At 46.0% G+C, this 18,658-nt stretch overlaps 1 protein-coding gene across 3 annotated transcripts in view; it reads right to left on the bottom strand.

Annotated features, from left to right (window-relative positions):
* Positions 1-18,658, bottom strand: part of INPP5D (inositol polyphosphate-5-phosphatase D) — a 94,502-nt gene that overhangs the window by 20,129 nt on the left and 55,715 nt on the right. For all 3 annotated transcript variants that reach the window (XM_045575327.1, XM_036421324.2, XM_036421322.2), the window contains 12 exons: positions 16,376-16,456; positions 16,158-16,229; positions 15,017-15,140; positions 12,239-12,345; positions 11,160-11,262; positions 9,388-9,584; positions 8,848-8,965; positions 6,234-6,330; positions 5,580-5,718; positions 3,933-4,041; positions 3,679-3,767; positions 437-518 (listed from right to left, as the gene is read on the bottom strand). In XM_045575327.1, coding sequence (XP_045431283.1) covers positions 437-518; positions 3,679-3,767; positions 3,933-4,041; positions 5,580-5,718; positions 6,234-6,330; positions 8,848-8,965; positions 9,388-9,584; positions 11,160-11,262; positions 12,239-12,345; positions 15,017-15,140; positions 16,158-16,229; positions 16,376-16,456 — 1,318 coding nt within the window. The remainder of the gene's footprint in view (positions 1-436; positions 519-3,678; positions 3,768-3,932; positions 4,042-5,579; positions 5,719-6,233; positions 6,331-8,847; positions 8,966-9,387; positions 9,585-11,159; positions 11,263-12,238; positions 12,346-15,016; positions 15,141-16,157; positions 16,230-16,375; positions 16,457-18,658) is intronic.

The following is an 18,658-nucleotide window of genomic DNA, read 5'->3' as shown; positions in this document are numbered from 1 at the left end:
TCAAAAGTCTCAGTAACTGTGCGTGACACCGTCCATAGCTAAAATGTGCCTATGCTAGGTTTTCATGGTTTAAGTACTTTGTTGTATTGGTGAGAAGCTCATGGTCCAGAATGGGATGGGGGTTTAAATCAATGAACTCATCGGTAAGAGAGATGGCACCTTCCCTCATCCCACAATGATTGGCAAGATCAGGAGAGGGTGAAGGTGATGAAGTGTAGACACAGAGGGTAGACAACTCTTTTAAGGAGCCAGGGGAGTGGCAGTAGAGCAGTTTGGAGTGGACAAGAGAGAGAACACAATTCTAGAAATACTGAGGATACACCCACTTCTTCAGGTGACCAACCTGACTAGGGCTACAGGGAGCTCTCATATTTTACAGATGGACAGATCAGAGCCCTTTAGTTTAGGGCATCGAACCTCCCAGTATGCCACTCACCATAGGACTGACACACCACATGCACCAGGGGGTACGACTTCCAGAGGACTCGGTCACACCAGGAAGGCAAGTTGTATTTCATCTGCAAATCAAAGTCACAAGCTATGTAAAATGCCTGCAGCTTTAAAAAATATGTGTATCAGTAAAAGAAAAGATGAACTTGTGGACTTCATAACCCTTGGCTTCATCTGTTGTTGGTTATTTATAGAATTACCCGTAGGTGGCCTTAAATGCTTTTTGCTTGCTTCAAGTTCCAACACCACTGCCCCACACTTTCAGACTCCCTGGACTCCAGCTTTAGAATAAAAATTGACTCACCTGGCTGTGCTCCCTTACCTATCCTCCTCATTATTTCAGAATCTCATGTATTTTTTATATTCTCTTATTTGTTTTCTAACTCAGATAAAACCCTCCACCAGTATTTTCAACCTAGTCTCTGTTTATCTTCTCGTTACTTCCCTTAATAACATACTCCAGCCAGTACACCTGATCCACCCATTCACACATCCATCCATCTACCTACTTATCCATCCATCCTACCATCCATCTACTTAATCATTCACCAACCCATCCATCCATCCATCCATCCATCCATCCATCCATCCATCCATCCATCCATTCATCCACCCACCCACCTACCCACACATCCAATCATTCAAACAATGACTATGCTAGTGAACAAGACTATGCTAGTGAACAGGACTACTATTGGGTATGGTAAACAAGGCAACCTGGCAATGATAATAATCCTCTTTAATCAATATCCTTATCTCCTTAAGTTCCAGTTCTTTCTCCTCTGCCTACGAATGTAAAGGTACTCATCCTAAAAGAACCTACCTTTGCCATCTCCTTTAATATTTTTCTTTTCTTATTTTTATCAATTTTCTTTCAATAATGTTCTCTTTTTGCCTCTACTTTTAGACTGTCAATTTGTGTGTGTGTGTGTGTGTGTGTGTGTGTGTGTGTGTGTGTGTGTGGGTGTGTTTGTAACCCGAGGTACAACTTACATACAGTAAAGTGTACTAATCTTAAATGTATAGCTTGAGGAATTTTTACATTAGCATACATCCATTTTACATACATCTATATGTAACAACATGATTTCCATCATCACAAAAGGTTCCCTGTCCCTTCCTTGTCAATATTATCACCTCATTGAGGTGAACACTATTATGAATAATGTCCCCACTGATTAATTTTGCCTACTCTTGAACTTATACATGGAGCTCATCCAATATATAGTCAACCCTCAAAGAACACAGATTGACTGTGCAGGTCCTTATACACAGATTTCCCCCCCAATAAATACGTAAAGTACTATAAATCTATTTTCTTTTCCTTTTGATTTTTTTGATAACATTTTCTTTTCCCCCCAGTTTACTTTATTGTAAAACTACAATATATAACACATATAACATATAAATATGTGTTCATCAACTATTTATGTTATGGGTGAGGATTCTGGCCAATAATAGGTTATTAATAGTTAAGTTTTGGGGGAGTCAAAAGTTATATTAATATATGGATTTCCTATTGAATGGAGGTCAGCACTCTAACCCCTGAGTTGTTCAAGGGGCAATTAAATACTCTTTTTTTTTTTGGTCTGGCCTCTTTCAATCATGTTGTTACAATACATATAGATGTTCTTTCACATAATTACTGTGGTTGTATTGTACTGTATGTATATACCACCTTTATCCATTCTACTGTTAATGGAAGTAAGATTATTTTCAGTTTTTGGACACTGTAAACAAAGCTATAACCATTTTTGTATTTGTCTTTTGGTGAACAAATGTACTGATCTCTCTTGTATATAAACCAAGGTGGAATAGCTGAGTCACGGGATAAATGCATGTGTAGTTGCATAGATTCTGCCACTCTCATTTCTTTAACCTTGCAGTTCTCAACATTGGCCACTCCAGAGAATTACCAGTGGAGCTTCACAAAGATATAGAAAGTGGGGCCCCACTCCAGATCTACTGCATCACAACTTGTGGGGATGAGTCCCAGACAACTATAATATGTCTCTGAAAAACTCCACCAGAGACTCATCTGCACAGCCTTGTTAAAGAGCTACCTTGTCCTCCTGCAGCCTGGATTTCACCTCGAAGACTCTGTGCACACTGTGAGCCACAAATCCAGCTCTTCAGGCAGGGTCACGTGACTAGCACATGTTCTGGACTCACATTTCATACTGGTTACCCCTAAGTCTGTGATGCTGAGCTGTGCGGTTGGTCTTCCCACCATCTACCAACCATACTTTTTCCCATCTCCTTTGTTGTCGGCTTCTTCCTCTCGTCTCTTACCACAGATGGACCTCAGATCTGTACTTGGCTCTTCTCTATTAATTTCTGCTCACTCTATGTCTTCTCTGCTGACGACTCTCAAATCTATGACCCAGCCCTGGCATTTCTCTTTAGCATCAATCTAGTATTTTAACTGCCTTCTGGATGTTTTCTGAGATTTCCACAAATATTGTACAATAAATCTAAAAAATAAGCTCTATTTTATCCCTCCAAGCCAGATCTGCCTTCTGATTTTCTAGTTCTTAATCCATGGCAACCCGATCTGCATCAGTCATTGTCACAGTCTTATAGTGTATTTATCTTGTTTTGTCTTTCCCACCCTAAACTTTTGGGGGACAGGCACCCCACTCCTCTTTGATCTCCCTCATCTAGCAGAGTACCCAGTCCATCACAGGTCATCAGTAAATATCTGTCCAACAAAAATAAATAAAGGCTTTATTGCAGCTTTCCCCAAACACAATTACTTGGAACACAAGTGGCCTCATCTGATGTTAATTGATATTCCATAACCAATCAAATTTGGCACCTGAATTTCCTCATGGAGAATACAATGTTCATAAGTCCACAAGGCTCTGGTAAGTCCCATAGCAAGAAGCTTGTTTAATGATGAATCACTTGGCAGATTAGCATATATATTTGCTAAGAGAGCTTCAGAACCCACTTAAGGGAATAACACTTTAAGTCCTCTCAGAATCTTCAGATACCGGGATAAAAGATAAATACTGTAGGAGTCATGAGACCAACTTCTCACAGTGTCTAAATCTGGCTGCCCTGTGACACAATCTATACATGAGATTTCCATTTTCTTGTTTTTGTTGTTGCCTAGTGAAAAAGGACATTCATCCGTCTGCTCACCTTTATGGGAACAGATACAAGAGCAGTGAGATGTACAAGGAGTGTGGAGATGGAGGGCAGGGGAGGTGTATGAGGACTCACCCCCGTGGCTTTCTGCTTAGTGTAGGCATATTTGTCCCGAGTCAGTCTTTCAAAACGGTAGGTGGGCGCGAACGTGATTTCTTCCTCCTCTGAAACCAAACAAAACCCTGGTTTCAGCTTTCATTCCCACGTCTCACATCTGGCCAAGTTTCCTTCTCCTCCAGACATAACCGCCCCTTCCCCCACGACCCTGTGAGGATATTCAGGGAGAAGGGAGACAGAACGAGAGTCCCGGGGAGGGTATCAGTTCTTACCGAAGTGCAAGAAAACCTTCTGCTCCTTCCTCTCCATGAGCAGCTGGTCGTGGGATAGGAGGTCTGCATACTGCTGCTGCCTAATCTTCTGGATAATGGTTTCTGCCTCCTGGAGCAAGGACATGGCCACTGTGAGACACCCCTCTTCACCAATGTGCTCAGGAGGCACCTCATCACCCGCTGCCCACCGCACCAGACCCTGGAGCCTCAGTGCTGTACCAGCCCCCAGCCCCCACCTGGGGTTGCTGGGTAGGTGTTTCTTAGCTCAACTATTTTTACAGGGAAAATCTGCAATAGTGAAATATCAACCTGATAACATAAGTTCCTGATTATTCCAAATTTACTGAGGGGAATTCTATTTTTTCATACTCTCTTTTAATATCATCTTATTAATACTTCATTAGCTATGTAGGTATGTCTCTATTGCTCTCTCTTTCTCTGGGAACTGAACCAGCCTGTTGTAAGGCCATGAAAGGATGTGAAATCCCATCAGGCCTCTGTGATCTGGGCTGGGACCCCAGGAGTCGGTGTGACATCCAGAGGATGTGCTGGCCTTGGAAGCCAGCAGTCCTCCCTCCCATGACTTGTTACCTCTGCTCTGGCCAATGCACTTGGTCATCTCCTGGCGAGTGGATGGCTGTGACAGCCCCTTAGACTCTGAAGGATCCCTATCCACCCTCTCTCATCTGCCTGCTCAGTAGGAGAGAGAGAAGGAAAGGGGCCATGAAAAGCACCGTGAGAGGGAGGGAGGGAGTGGTCAGGGAGTCATGATGGGCCCTAAGCCTCCCAATTTTTGCAGAGCCGCTGTGGCAGTGGGAGGCAGAGGTGGCTGAGGGATGTGGGACAATGGGAAAGTCCAGGTTCAATTCCAGCTTTGTCTGTGATCTGTAACAGACCCAAGGCCTTTTCCTTGGCCTGTCTGTGCCCCAGGGCTCTCTCTGTTCTGTAAAAGTAGGTCACAGGATGGCAGCTAGACTCGGACACAACAGGCAGTTAACCAAGGTCTCTGGGCAGACGGGCTGGATTCTGCTCCTAGGTCTGCCTCCTGCCCCATCTTCCTTCCAGGAACACGGAAACAACCTCATTTGGTTCTACATGCATCCAGTGGCCATGCCTGTCCACCCCCTTTCCTCCCAGAGGGTACAAGGCTGCATCTGTGCCACATGGCCCTCTGACCACTGCTCACTGGGCCAGGGGTGGGCATCCAACTTAGAGAATTGCTTCCCTGGGCTGGACAGTGACCTGTGCTTTGGGGAGAAAACAGCTGATTGAGTCAGACTTCAGCCTCTGCTGGCGACCTGGGACTGGCAGGCTGAGGGGTGCAGCCAGCCAGTGGGAGGACAGAGGCAGAGTGGTGGTGAGGAGGGGCAGCAGGGACAGGCATGTGGGAACTAGGCACGAGTGCAGACAGCCCATAAAGAAAGGTGGGCACTCCGCAATGGGAACAGTTGTGAGTCTCCGAGGTGGAGTAGCTGCCTTGGCTCAGTTCGGTCATTGTGTCTCCATGGTCCTCTGCCCTGGGACAATGCAAGGGAGCCTCTGTCCTATGCAGGCCAGCCCGACAGACACTGGTCACCCAGGTGGAAGCCCCTCACCTGATGGAAAGCTCCCCACCCAGGTGGGCAGCCCTGGCAGGCAGCTCCTTACCGAGGTGGGCAGCTCCACACGGTAGTTGAGGTCCCCGAGCCAGAAGAGATGGGTGAAGCGGTGAGTGATGTTAAAGGGACTCAGTTTCTTGTCTCCCAGAGCCAGAAACCGGAGAATGTTTGTATAGTTTTGGTTTCGCCTGATTAAATGACAAAATGACCATCTTAGCACAGGGCTCCCTACTCCTCCGTGGTGGGACATCAGAGGGACAGGGCGGGAACTGAGACTTGAATTTCTGGCTCTGTTGCAGCAGACCGGGCCCCGGGAGCATGTGTTCCCCGGGAATCAGAATCGTGACTGTTCTGGATGGCTGTCTTCACGACCAACTGGCACCTGTCAGTGAGTGTGCCCAGAGGGGGTTCTCCCCTTTAGAAAGAAGTGGCACTTGGATGTCTGACACAGGAAATGTCTGCTCTGCCCTTCAGACATTAACACATTCGGTTAATGACACAGGAAATGTCTGCTTTGCCCTTCAGAAGAGACTCCTCCAAATGGGGGCTCGCTCCTGAGCTGCAGTTGCCTCTGAAGAGACCACGGGGAAAGCCCTCAAAGGGTCCCAGCAGAGGCCTGAGCAGTCAGTCTGCCATTATCAGAGGCGTGAGGTCTGTCTGGGCAAAAAACCCGACACAGGCTCTGGGGAACAAATGCTATTACCTGAGTTTCTTCTCGCTCCCGGAAGTCAAGTGGCTGTTGACAAACCCCAAGGAGGTTCCGTTGAACATGAATGACACCCCCACGGCTCCCTTGTTCCCTGAAGAGAGGGAGAAAGAAGTCAGAATATCAAACAGGCAAACCAGGACATCAAGGTGAAGAAAGAGCGGTGGAAGCAGGTGTGAGAAAGTGGAGGAGAAGAAAGAAAGCAAAACATAAGAGGTGGGGGTGGTGAGGATAGGACAGGTGACAGCCTGGGGTATGAGATTCCGCCAGGGGAGTAAGAAAGCAAGGGGAATGGTCAGCAGCCTTGGGTTCTCTGAAGGGCTGAGGGAGGAGGCCGCCAGTGTAACCATCCTGGCATCTCCCCGGAAGGGGCTCTCGGTCACCACACATGCCATTCAGGCAGGATACGAAAAGCAGCCAGAAGCTGCAGAAAGAAGATTCAGCAGGAGGAGACAGGGCTAGCAGGGAGGGGAGGGCGACCTTCCACCCAGCTAACTTCAGTTTCCTGTAAGACCAAAACCCACACCTAAGCCACCTCTTTTTCTATCAGTTTTACTCCCTTCTAGACCAGCGGTTCTCAGAGTGTGTTTCCTGGCCCCACAGCATCACCATCACCTGAGAACGTGTGGGAAGTGCCCATTCTCAGGCCCTGCCCTGGACCTGCTGAATCTGGGGTGGGGCACAGTGATCTGGGTTTGCCAAGTCCTCTAGATCAGGGGTGCATAAACACTGGCCCACCACCAGCTAAAAATGGTTTTTACACTTTTAGAGAGTTGGAAAAATCAAAAGAAGAATATTTTGTGACACATTAAAATATGAAATTTAAGTTTCGGAATGAATAAACAACATTTCATTGGAACACGGCCACACCCATAGACAGAGTTGAGTAGGTGCAACAGAGATTGCATGACCTGCAGAACCTAAAATATTCACTATTTGGCCTTTTAGAGAAAGTCTGCTGACTTCTGTTGTAGGTGATTCTGACACATGAAGTCTGAGAAACTGGTCTGCCCAATACAGCAGCTATGAGCCTACATACAGAGCCCTTGAAACATGGCTGATCCAAACTGAGATCGGCCCTGAGTGTCAATGACACATCGGAATTACCAGCCTTGGTAAGAAAAACAGAGTGGAAATTCTAATACTTTTCTTTATTGAATACCCATTGAAATGGCAATCTTTTGAACGTATAAGGCTTGATAAATTTTATTATTAATATTGACTGTGGTCTTAGCTGGATAGGCAAACCCAGATCACTGCGCTCCACCCCAGATTCAGCTAGGGCCAAAATTGACTTTGGCTAGTGGATAGAGCATGGGCCTGTGGACTGAAGGGTCCAGGTTCAATTCTGGTCAAGGGCACATGCCTGAGTTGTGGGCTTGATCCCCACTAGGGGGCGTGCAAGAGGCAGTTGATCAATGATTCTCATCATGGATGTTTCTGTCTCTCCCTTTCCCTTCCTCTCTGAAATGAATAAAAATATATAGTTTTAAAAAATTGACTTTGCCTGTTTTCTTTTCTTCAATGTGGCTAAGAGAATATTTAAACCCCCCACATGGCTCCCCTTCTGTCTGGGCTGGACAGCCCTGGGCAAAGCATGGATTTGAAAGGGCCTTGGGGATAAGCCGGCACCTCCTCCTTGGGAACGGGTGGGTGGCCCAGCAGAGACCAAACAAGCACTAGAAAGAGGTTCCTGGGCAGCAGAAGGGCGTAGGCTTCACGGCAGGGCAGCTACTGAGACAGGAAGGAAGGAGGCACGAGGGGGTGCGGACCTGGGCAGGTGTGGTTTGTCAGCAGAAAACTTGAGAGAGCTTTTCACAATCAATTGCAACAATTCTATTTCCTGTTCTCTCTGGGACTGTCCTGTCCCTGACTTCAACCCCCAGAAACCACTGGCCTCGCCCTTACCTCTGCCCTCACCCACGCGGAGCACCTCCATACATACTCACAGACAGAGTCACACAGACACATTCATGTGTACACTCATTTATACACCCACAGACTCACACTCACACCCTCATGGGGTCCTCTGCTCTTATTCCGATTCTCTGAAGCACCCTGATGAGTCCCACCGGCTCAGAGACACATCCCACCCGAGTCAGTCTAGATCCAGATTGGGGTCGGCAGCCTACAGCTGTGGCCACCTCGAGCCCACAGCCTGTGTTATGAATAAAATTTTACAGAACAGCTCCTCCCATTCATTTCATGCATCTGTGTTTGCTTTTGTGTGACAGCAGCGGGGACGAGGAGTGACATATGGCCCACAAAGCCTCAAGTATTTACTCTCTGGTCCTTAATAGTAAATGTGTCGACCCCCTCCTAGGTCCCTGACACTCAAGGTGGGGCCTTTGGACCAGCACTGACACTACCTGGTTGGAAATGCAGGATTCAGGCCCCACCTGGCCTGCTGAGTCAGAACCTGCATGTCAGCCAGATCTCTGGAGTGCTGGTGTCGACCAGATAAGTTTCAGCTGGGGGACCCTGGTTTGCCCAGGGCCAGGGGATCTCAGGATCTGAGACTCCATTTTTAATCTGGGGACGTCCTAGTGGAGCGGGACAAGATGGGTGGGCATGGCGGCGGAGTATGAATAAGGTGGCCCTCTTTGCTCACCCAGAGTGTTGGCGATGCCCGTCTTCACGTTGTCGGTGCAGATGTGGCTGATCCGGTTCTCATGCTCGGGCTTGGCCAGCACCACAATGCGAATGTTCCAGAGGGTGTGGATGGCGATCTGGTGGGGAGGACAACGTTGTGACCCCGGAGCAAGAGATTCACACCTTGTCCTCACCTCCCAGGTGTGGAGTTCCTTGTCTATAACCCCTAAACTTTGGGGGACTCCTAGGGATGTCCCACAGGTGACACAAAGTATCTTAAAGATGAGAGCCGGGACTGACGAAGTTTCAATAAAGTAAAGCACAAGTAGGGCAGAGGGAGGACCCTGTTACTTTCAGCAGCACCCACGGGCACCATCAGTTTCTGAATACAGGTCCCTTCTCTGGCCCTGGAAGGTAGGGGAGAAGCACTGAGTACCCGGGCAACTTCGGAAGTTGAGAGTTGAGATGCTGAGCCCACCATTGCCTCTCAGAGGTCCTGGCCGGCCTTACAAAGCCCGCTCCCCTGGAGTCCCAGCTGGGGCCGTGACCAGTTGCTCACCATTTTAAAAGTCATGCTGGTGATTTCTTGCAGGGAGTTTTTTAGTATCTCTAGCCACTCCTTCTCCCCCAGAGGGTCCTCCTGGGTGCCAATCACATAGATGTCGTGGGGGATGTAATCAGCAGAGTCATCCCGCGTCTTCCCCTGCCCCTTGGAGAGAAACCAGGACGTGATCTTCTTGGGAGGGGGGGCGTTACCTTCAACAGCAAAACCCAACATGAAGTGAGTCACAGGTACAACAGAAGAATTCAAACAGAGGTGGGGGAAGGACTGGGGTGGGGGAGTCCCACAGATATGAAAACCATTCAGGCCACCCAACAAATTACCTTAGATGGAGAACTAGGTACTATCATCCCCAGTTACATTTCTTTTTAAAGATAATGTGAAGTTTCAAAGACTAGAAACATAGAAGATTCCACATGGTGTCTTGATCTAGTTGCACATGAGGTCAAACACCAGCTGGTCTTTGAAGCCACATTGGGAACTGAGACACAGTCCTCAAGCAATATACATTCTGGGAACTGAGACAGTCCTTGAGGATTATACATTCTGTTGCCTGGATGACCCCGTAGGTAGTCTGACAGGTTTGGGATGGGGCTTCTAGCCCATGGTTGGGAGACAACAATTGCTTCCTTACAAAAGAGAGATGTCAGCCAAGGTCTGATGTGAGGGTGCTAGCCAGAGAATCAGGAGGAGTGTGTAAAACTCCCTTCACTCCTTCCTTTCCTGATGCTGCTGGGCGACTATTTGCTGTGTCGAGACAGAGTGGGCCTGACTCTGCTCCCGACCAGGTTGGGGAGATAGACACCCAGTTAAGTTAGAATTTTAGATAAACAACAGATAATCTTCAGAATAAGTATATCCCATGCAATATCTGTTTGTCTGAAATTCAAATTTAATTGTGCATCCTATATCTACTTATTTTTCATCTCGAGCTGAATATTCACACTAAATATATTATTTAGCATAATTTACAGTTAGTATATGAATGTATATTAGTATATAAGTATATAGTACATATCTAGTATACATTTAGTACTTATTTCTAGCTACATATAATAGTTATACTAAATATTTAGTAACATTTACATTCAGCATATAATATTTATATATTTGGTATGTAATATATATTTACATATAAAAATATAATACTATATATATTTAGTGTAATATATAGGGTGTCCCAAAAAATGTACATATACTATATCTGTAAATTCTATTACATTTTAAAAATGAAATGTATATTAATAAATACTGCCTTTATAATTATTCAAAGTGTGTCCAAATTTTTTCTGGGACACCCTGTATGTATGCATTTCTAGGTCAACACCTATACCAAAAATTATTTGTTATTTACATGAAATTTGAATTTAATTGGGCATTATCTCTCTCCTCTCTCGCTGTCTCTCTCTCTGCGTCTCTGGCAATGTTACTCAAGGAAGTTCTTTCTTTCTTTGGATCCGGAGACCCTTGGCGGGCTGCCTAAGACTGGCAAGGTGCCCAAGAGCCCCTTGACCTAGACATACAGATTCTTTACCTCATATCCTTCAACTTAGACACACAATGTAACCCTCTGCAGTGGCTCTAGGGGTATGAGTCCCAAGTCTCGCCCCCTTATCTATTGTCTTAGGAAAATGCTAGAATTCCCTAGAAGGGAGGCTGCACTGGTAGGCTGGGGTGGGGGAGACAGATTCCCTCCTTTTGAGGATGCTGGATGCAGGAAGTAGAACCCAAGGGGAAGTGACAGGAAGGAGGGTGGCAGCTGTACCTACCCATGTTCCAGGTGCCGATGAAGATGGTGATCATGTCGGGCTCAGGCTGCTCCGAGTGCTTGTTCTTCATCTGTTGCATGAGCTGGCAGAAGCCTTCTCTCTTCTAGGGATTGAAGGGCAGACAGACTCAGAAAGGCCTCTGCACCCGCCCAGCTTCAGGAAAACTGAGAGGCACACAAATCAGTCCGCACTTCCAGGAGGGCAATGGGGAAATGGGTCCCAAGACTAAGAAAGTGGCTGTTCTGTGGCCCAGCTGTGTCAAGGCAGGGACCAGACTCCAGGAGAATATCCAGGAACTGGACCAGGGCCCCACCATGTCGAGGAACTACAGCACACATTTCAATATGGAAAAAGTGAGAAACAACCTTAATGTCCAATCTTAGGAAAGGAATTCATAATGGTATTGTGGGTCATCCATACACTAGAATACTATAGGGTTCTAAAATTTTGGTGCAGAAATACTTTATCAATAAGGATAGATGGGCAAATATATTGTTAAGCATAAAAAACCTGTTGACAAAAAGTATGAATAGCATCATTACATTTAAAAAATATATTTTATTGATTTCAGAGGTTACAATGGTGGGTTTCAACCTCTGGTGGGCATGTCAGAGGTGAGATTAGGTCACAGAGAACCCTGCCCATGCGATGTCCAAAGTCCCTGAGGATTCCCATTGGCCCGAATTACCTCTCACTCCAGGAGCCAGTCCTAACAGGCACCTTACTTCTGCAGACTGGGGCCGTGTGCAGAAATGGAGAGGCCACTGGTTGGGACTCAGGTTTAAAGATGGGGTGCCCCAGAACACTTCCTAGAGTAGCTCAGAGAAGCTAACGGCCTCCCAATGGGGCTGGGTAAACACAGCAATAAAAGATGCATGCTCTTGGGCAGACAGCCTGGAGGAGGGGAAAGACGAGAGGGCTGTGACTGCTCAAATCCCAGCTGGGATCAGCTTTCCCAGGTGGAAAATGGGTCGTGAGAACTGAGTGAGCTCTTGGTACAAACTTCCAGGCACAGAGCCCGTCTTGGAAAACATGCATCCCTCATTCCCCTCTCGGCTGTCTTAGTAATCATTACTTACTTTGGAATCAGCAAAAACATATTCCTTTCGCAGGGTCTTCTCCTTCTCTGTTTCCACCAAAATCACCAACTTGTTCAGAAACTTCTGAGACTTGATGAGCTGCAGGACTTAAGAGAAATGAAAGTTCACTTATTCATTCACCTACTCATCACCCAATATGTACAGAGTGTCCAATATGTACTACATTCTGGCATCTGAACATCCACAACCCTGACTCTCCCATCCGCAGGCAGAACACCAAATCTGTGCCTAGTTTACCTGGTCCTTTTGTTCCTGGCTGCTCTTCCAGGGAGAAGCTCATGCTTAGAAAGACTGGCAAGCAAGAGGTGACCGGGTTGGAGCAGGAAGAGCGTGGCTAATTGTCTTCTCATCTTTCTTCCTTCCCCCCCTTTCTTTATTTCTTTATCCTCCTCCCTGTCTCCTTTCCTACTTTTGCTTTGCTTTTAATTTATAGCTAATTTTTTTATTTATATCAATGATAGACTCAAGTTGTTCTATAAGATTTGTACATATAATAGTACCCCTCAATCCCACCTGCCTCCAATGTTCTGCTTCCTAGAAATAACCACTTTCAATTCTCTTAATGGATTCTTTTGGAATATTACTCCATGTCTATATTGATACTTCCTGGTGTTTCAGGTTTAAATATTTGAATATTTCCTTTGCATATTGACTTTGCACTATGGAAGATGACGGTTTAGCTCTCTTTCACACATACAGCCTGTCCCCCCTCTCGCCATCTTCCTCCCCCCACCTACTCATAATGCCGGCCCCCCCCCATCATCTTTCCAAGAATTATATAATAATTTTGGCTGGGTAACTAGTCAGTGTTTTGTATTATGACTATGAAAATGCTACTGATAGACAAGTCTTCACTCATTCATTCACTCAGTATACCTCTATTGGTCACCTACTCTGTGCCAAACACTATTCTAAACTGGCGGTAAATACGTCAGTGCCCACAAGACAACATCTCCAACCCTGACTTTGGCATTCAAGGACCTGCCCCACATCTGGGACCCCATTTCCTACTGTTCCTCTCTTTAGGGGCACAAGTAACATGTAATTCCCCTAATATCCTTCTCTATTCCTTGCACATGCCAACATTTCAGTCCAAGAGTTCTTCCTGCCTCATGCTTGGTGAACTAATTCTTCAAAGCCCAGACAGAGCTATCTCTGAGGTATGAAGCCTCCTTGCATCACCCAACAGCTGAGCTAATCAATCCACCTGCCAGGCTAATGCAGGCTCACATATCAGTTTCCACCTTTAAATTGCTAATTCTTTGAAGGAAAGTCTATAAGTCAGAGTTGGCTTATGGCAGATGCTCAGAAAAAAGAAAAAAAGTCTTTGAAATAAGCTGACAAGAGTTCACAGCGCTTTTCAGAATCCTGGGAGGTATTTCTTTCAACCTAGAAACCTCCAGGTTTGTTTTTTTTTTTTTAGAACAATCAGGCACTCTGATAATATCTTCCTTCATGTTAAGTTTCTTTTTCCTCTTTTCAGAGTTGGAACCGCCCTTTCAGTTTTAACTCATTCTCTGTGATAGGTAAGAGGAAACTATGGCTTTAAGCTGATCACTTTCAACACAGTCCTCTCCTGCTCATACCCTCAGTAAATCCCCATCTCTCCTGCCCAACTTGGCAGTGGACAGAGTGGTCCTGTCCAACACTGTGATCTCAACTCTGCGTGAGTATGACGGCCTATCATGCTCATGTCTAAGGACTTCATTCCTGCTCCATCTTTGCTGCTCTATTCTGCCTTCCTTACAACTATCCTGGATGTTTTCATTCACAGCACTTTATCACTAGCTGAAATCATTGTGTTGCTATACATGATGGGCAAAAGTAGATTTACATTTGTGAGTATGCAAAACAGAGTTTAATTTTATATTATTATTGTTCATTAATTATTGTATTGTTTTCAATATGAACAACTGTAAACCTACTTTGCGCCACCCTGTATTTTGAGTATTTATGGTCACTCAACACTCTGGAATGTAAATTCCGTGCTGTAGAGGCCTTGGATCCCCAGTGCTTAGCCCACAATAACTTGTTGAACTAATTAGCCCATAAGCATCTGTTATGTGAACATTTCCCATTTTACAGATGAGTTTAACATCCACAACCCTGACTTTCCCATCCGCAGGCAGAGCACCAATGGGTGGTGAGAACTGGTGTAAAGCCTCAGGTGCTGTGAGTGGCTCCTACATGCTAGACTCTTTCCTAAAGAGCTTTACATGCAGATTACTCAGTTAATCCTTATCCATCTATTTTACAGATGACGAATCTGAAGTCCAGCGCAATTAAGTTGTCCAGGGTCACACAGCTGCTAAGAGGCAGAGCTGGGTTGTGAATTTGAGCAGTTTGGTTTCAGAGCCCATGCACTTGAAACTGTCTCTCAGTCTCTGTTACACTAAAGATGCTTCCTGACACGGGCCCTTATGTATGCAGGGCCCTGGACCAGGCCCGGGGAGGTGACTGTATGCATCAACCTGGCTCCCTCTGGGGAGGAATGCATCACAGAGCTGCCACATTTCCCCAGGACTCAGAGGAAGGAGGCGGAATGGACAGGGAAGGCCTCAGGAAGGAGGGGGCCTGAGAGGTGGGTCCTAGAGCTGAGTGGGGGTGGAGGGGTTCCACAGGCAGGATGGGGCAGAGGGTATCCTAGCATAGGGGTGACATAAGCCTGGCAGGACATGCATCCCCAGCCACCTGCTGTTTACCAGTCATCAGTAAGAGCACTAACAGATGAGAGCATTGTGGGTGTGAGGGTCTTACTTTTCTTGTGGCTGTAGAACTTGTCCTCAGAACCATCCTTGGACTTCTTAATGATCAATTTTCCAGTTTCAACATCGACTTTGAGCTGCAACTTCTGAGGAAGTGCCAGAGACTCTGACTTCACCTATGAAGAGAAGGAGAAGAGAAAAGAGGGGTAAGGGGAGGAGAAGAAGACAGAGGAGAGATGTAGGTCATCTCTTCTCTGTCCAGGCTTTCAAGAGCTCCTCATCTATAATATATGGCTGGTCAGCCCTTGGCCAGTTCAGCCTCGATGTCCCATATTGGGCTCCTTGGTTTCTATAATATTTCTAAGCCTCTCTTGCTCAGGGCCACACACCCTGGTTTCCACTGGCAGCTCCCAAGAATGCTAAAATATGGCAAGGAGCCCAGCCAGTCTGCTGTGTGCACATTAGTTCTTCTATCAACAGGTTTGGTGGAGGAAACAGATGGACTACTGGAAAATTATTCATTCCCTGCCTAGTCTGACAACATTCATTAATTTGATGTCATCTACTTTCAGGAAGGGTTTTACTAATAGATTTAAGCTTCTGAACCTTGTTACAACTAATAATTGAACACTGATTGATAATAATTAGGGAAAGTACAATTGCCATGCTCAGAAGACAGATTTATCATCAGGACTAGAAAGGATGTTGTGGGGAGGGACATTTTGGGGCCTTTTGATCTGTGCTTCTGAATATGGGACCAGGGCTGCAATTGGATACATCAGAATCTCTGGGGATAATTAAGAAAAACAAATTTTTGGGCCTGAGTCTGAGGATTTTAACTCACTCACTCCTGGGGAAATCATGGGACATGCATCCTTCCCCCCCACCCCCCAATTCTCCCTTAAGGCACTATGCAGCCAGTTTGAAGGTCCCATTTGATGTCACTCACTAGCCCTGTTGAAAAGGACAAAGTTTAAGTCATCTTGGGCCAAGAGGTTCTTTCCTGATGAGGCTCCACAGATTCATATGGAAACCCATTCTAATGCTGAAACATCTTCACAGGTGGCTCCACGGACTGCTAATCTCAGTTGCTGGGCTCCCTGACCTTGTACAGGTGAGCCCAAAGTCCTCATTTCACATGGAAGAGAGTGTTCCTCAGCTTCTTTGGAAAGCACAAGGGCACAACCACTTACCTCAAAGGTGACTGGAGGGATGAGAGAACGCCGGTGGGGAGACTCGTGTCCCTCATGTAGCAAGGCTTTGACCTGTGGGCATAAATGTATAATGCCATTGATGCTGGGAAATGAAGAAAAGGCCACATCTTTGGGGCAGTCAAAGGGAGCACAGTCTGCATTGTCTGAGCAAAGAGGTAATCAGATGCCAACAGAAGCTGTAGGACCCCCCCAAGTACCTTATCTTCAATAGAGGACAGTAGACTTGTCAGTTGGCTGAGCTTGGTCACCATGTTGATTGGATTGGCCTCACCAGGCACCTGGGAGATGAGGAAACAAGGAAAGAAAGACACAGTCACTGATGACCTGTTACTGAGAGGTGTAACACTCTGCACTTTCCAGGCCTCATCTCACTTCAACCCCCGAACAACCCCAGGAATACTATTATTATCAACCTTTGCAGATGAAGAAATCAAGAATATTCCCAATCACCTCAAATGTATCATGCCCCCCCCCCCAAAATAAGTCATTTTTTTCTTCCCTCTAAATCTGCTTCTCCCCAGAGTTTCATACCTCATCCACTCGTTTGCTTAAGCAAAACTCTAGGATTCGCCTTGCCTATTACCTTCCTCTTCCTACATCTACGTCTTCGCTGCTCCTGCTGTGCTCCCAAAATAGAGCCACTCCACTGCTGAAAGCCCTAGACTAGTTGCTTTCCACCATAGAGAAACTGCTTACCCTGCCCTCAAAGACCATATGATCTAACCCTGCATGCCCAATTGTTCTCAGCCTCACTTCTGATCTGCCCATGGCCTTGAGCTACCCTTTCTGAGGAATTCCCAGAGACATGGATTTCATCTGGGAAGGCCATCCCCTAACACTCAGGTCTCAGATCCACAAAGAGGGCTTCCCTGACCACGCTAAAGTAGCCAGCCACAGTCCTCTCTATCAAACCACCCTGCTTTGCTGCAAATCAATCACCACAATCATTTATTTGTTCACTGTTTTCCCTGTTAGAAAGCAAGCTCCGTGAGAACTGGGACCATGAGTGCTCTGTTCAGTGCTGCAACCTTGAGGCTTGGAACAGTGCCTGCCCAGGGAAGATGCTCAGTACAATTGTTCAAAGCGTACTTGAGGCCCAGAGAGCTGAAGTTACTTGTCGGCAGTCAAATAGCTAGTGAGTGGAACAGCAGGACTTGAATCCTATTGGCCTGGCACCAAATCCACAGCCTCAAGCATTTATTCCCAGAACAAACATTTCTAAAGCATTTATTCTGTGCCAGGCACATTGCCAGTGCTGGAGGTGTAGAGTTAATAAGACATCCCTGCCCTCCAGAAGTAGAATGAGAGTCAGACACATGCATGATTAACTTGAATACCAAGCAGAACAGAACCAGGATTATCTCTAACCAAGTGATGCTTTTTGACCCACCCTATTGCTTAGCAAGTCAGCCAGGCTATTCTTGCATTTGACCTCAATTTTCCACCCAGCCACGATATATATTACTTCTGCCATCACTAATCAATCATCACTCTATCACCACCATTTTCCTCACCACCACTGCCTAATTCCCACCATGACCACTGTCAGCATCATCACAACCAACTCCAACCACACCCCCACCACAACTATCACCATCATCATCACACCTATCAACATTTTCTCTGACTGCTTTGGTCAATAGATGACACAGTTCAGGATCCCCTTGTTTTAAGGGGTTTCACATGGAGGATTGAAAAGATAACAGATTTTAACCCCCTTATTCACCCTCTTGAACACTTGGAATTATCTGCTTGGAATTACCTGGGACAGTCACCTGGCTGTCATTTTTTCCTCCCTCTAAATAGAAATTTTTTGGCTTGTGTTTTTCACTCTCTCTTGCTGAATCTGTGTCTTTTGGAGCAGACTTGGCAAAAACTCACAGACTACATTGAAGTTCCTGACAAACTGGGGGTGAGTTCTTGGACTGGAAAGTGTGAGAACAATGCTAGAGCTTTGTCCATAGGTCTGAGTCTTATTCAGTGGAACGCAAAGGAGGATCCAATGAGTTCTTACACTTTATCCTTCTTAATTTGAACATATTCACTCATCTAATCTGCATGCATATTTATTCTTATAATCCTTGTTATGCAGATGGGGAAGTTGATTCAAAGTGATGAGTTTATCTTGTCCAAGGTCACACAGCTAGTGTACCCTAGAGATCTGAATGCAGATCTAACCCAGTGGTTCTCAGCTGGTGGTGATTTTGCCCCCCAGGGGACATTTGATAAGACTGGAGACATTGGGATTGTCAGCAACTAGGGTATGCTTATGGTGTCTAGTGGATAAAGGCTAGGATGTGTTAACAACCAATAAGGCCACAGCATAGTTTCCATAATAAAGAATGTTACAGCCATATGTCACTAGCTTGGGTGTTGACATAATTCACAGCTCTGCCTAGAAGTGGGTGAATTGGTCTGAGTGCCACCTGTAGGTTTACACTGTAGCTTTCCTGCATGCATGTGTCAAATTGTGTTTTTTT

This window comes from Pipistrellus kuhlii, unplaced genomic scaffold, assembly GCF_014108245.1.
Source record: "Pipistrellus kuhlii isolate mPipKuh1 unplaced genomic scaffold, mPipKuh1.p scaffold_m20_p_7, whole genome shotgun sequence".
Taxonomy (NCBI): Eukaryota; Metazoa; Chordata; class Mammalia; order Chiroptera; family Vespertilionidae; genus Pipistrellus; species Pipistrellus kuhlii.
The sequence above is the reverse complement of the archived record's forward strand: the minus strand, read 5'-3'. Positions and strand labels throughout refer to the sequence as shown.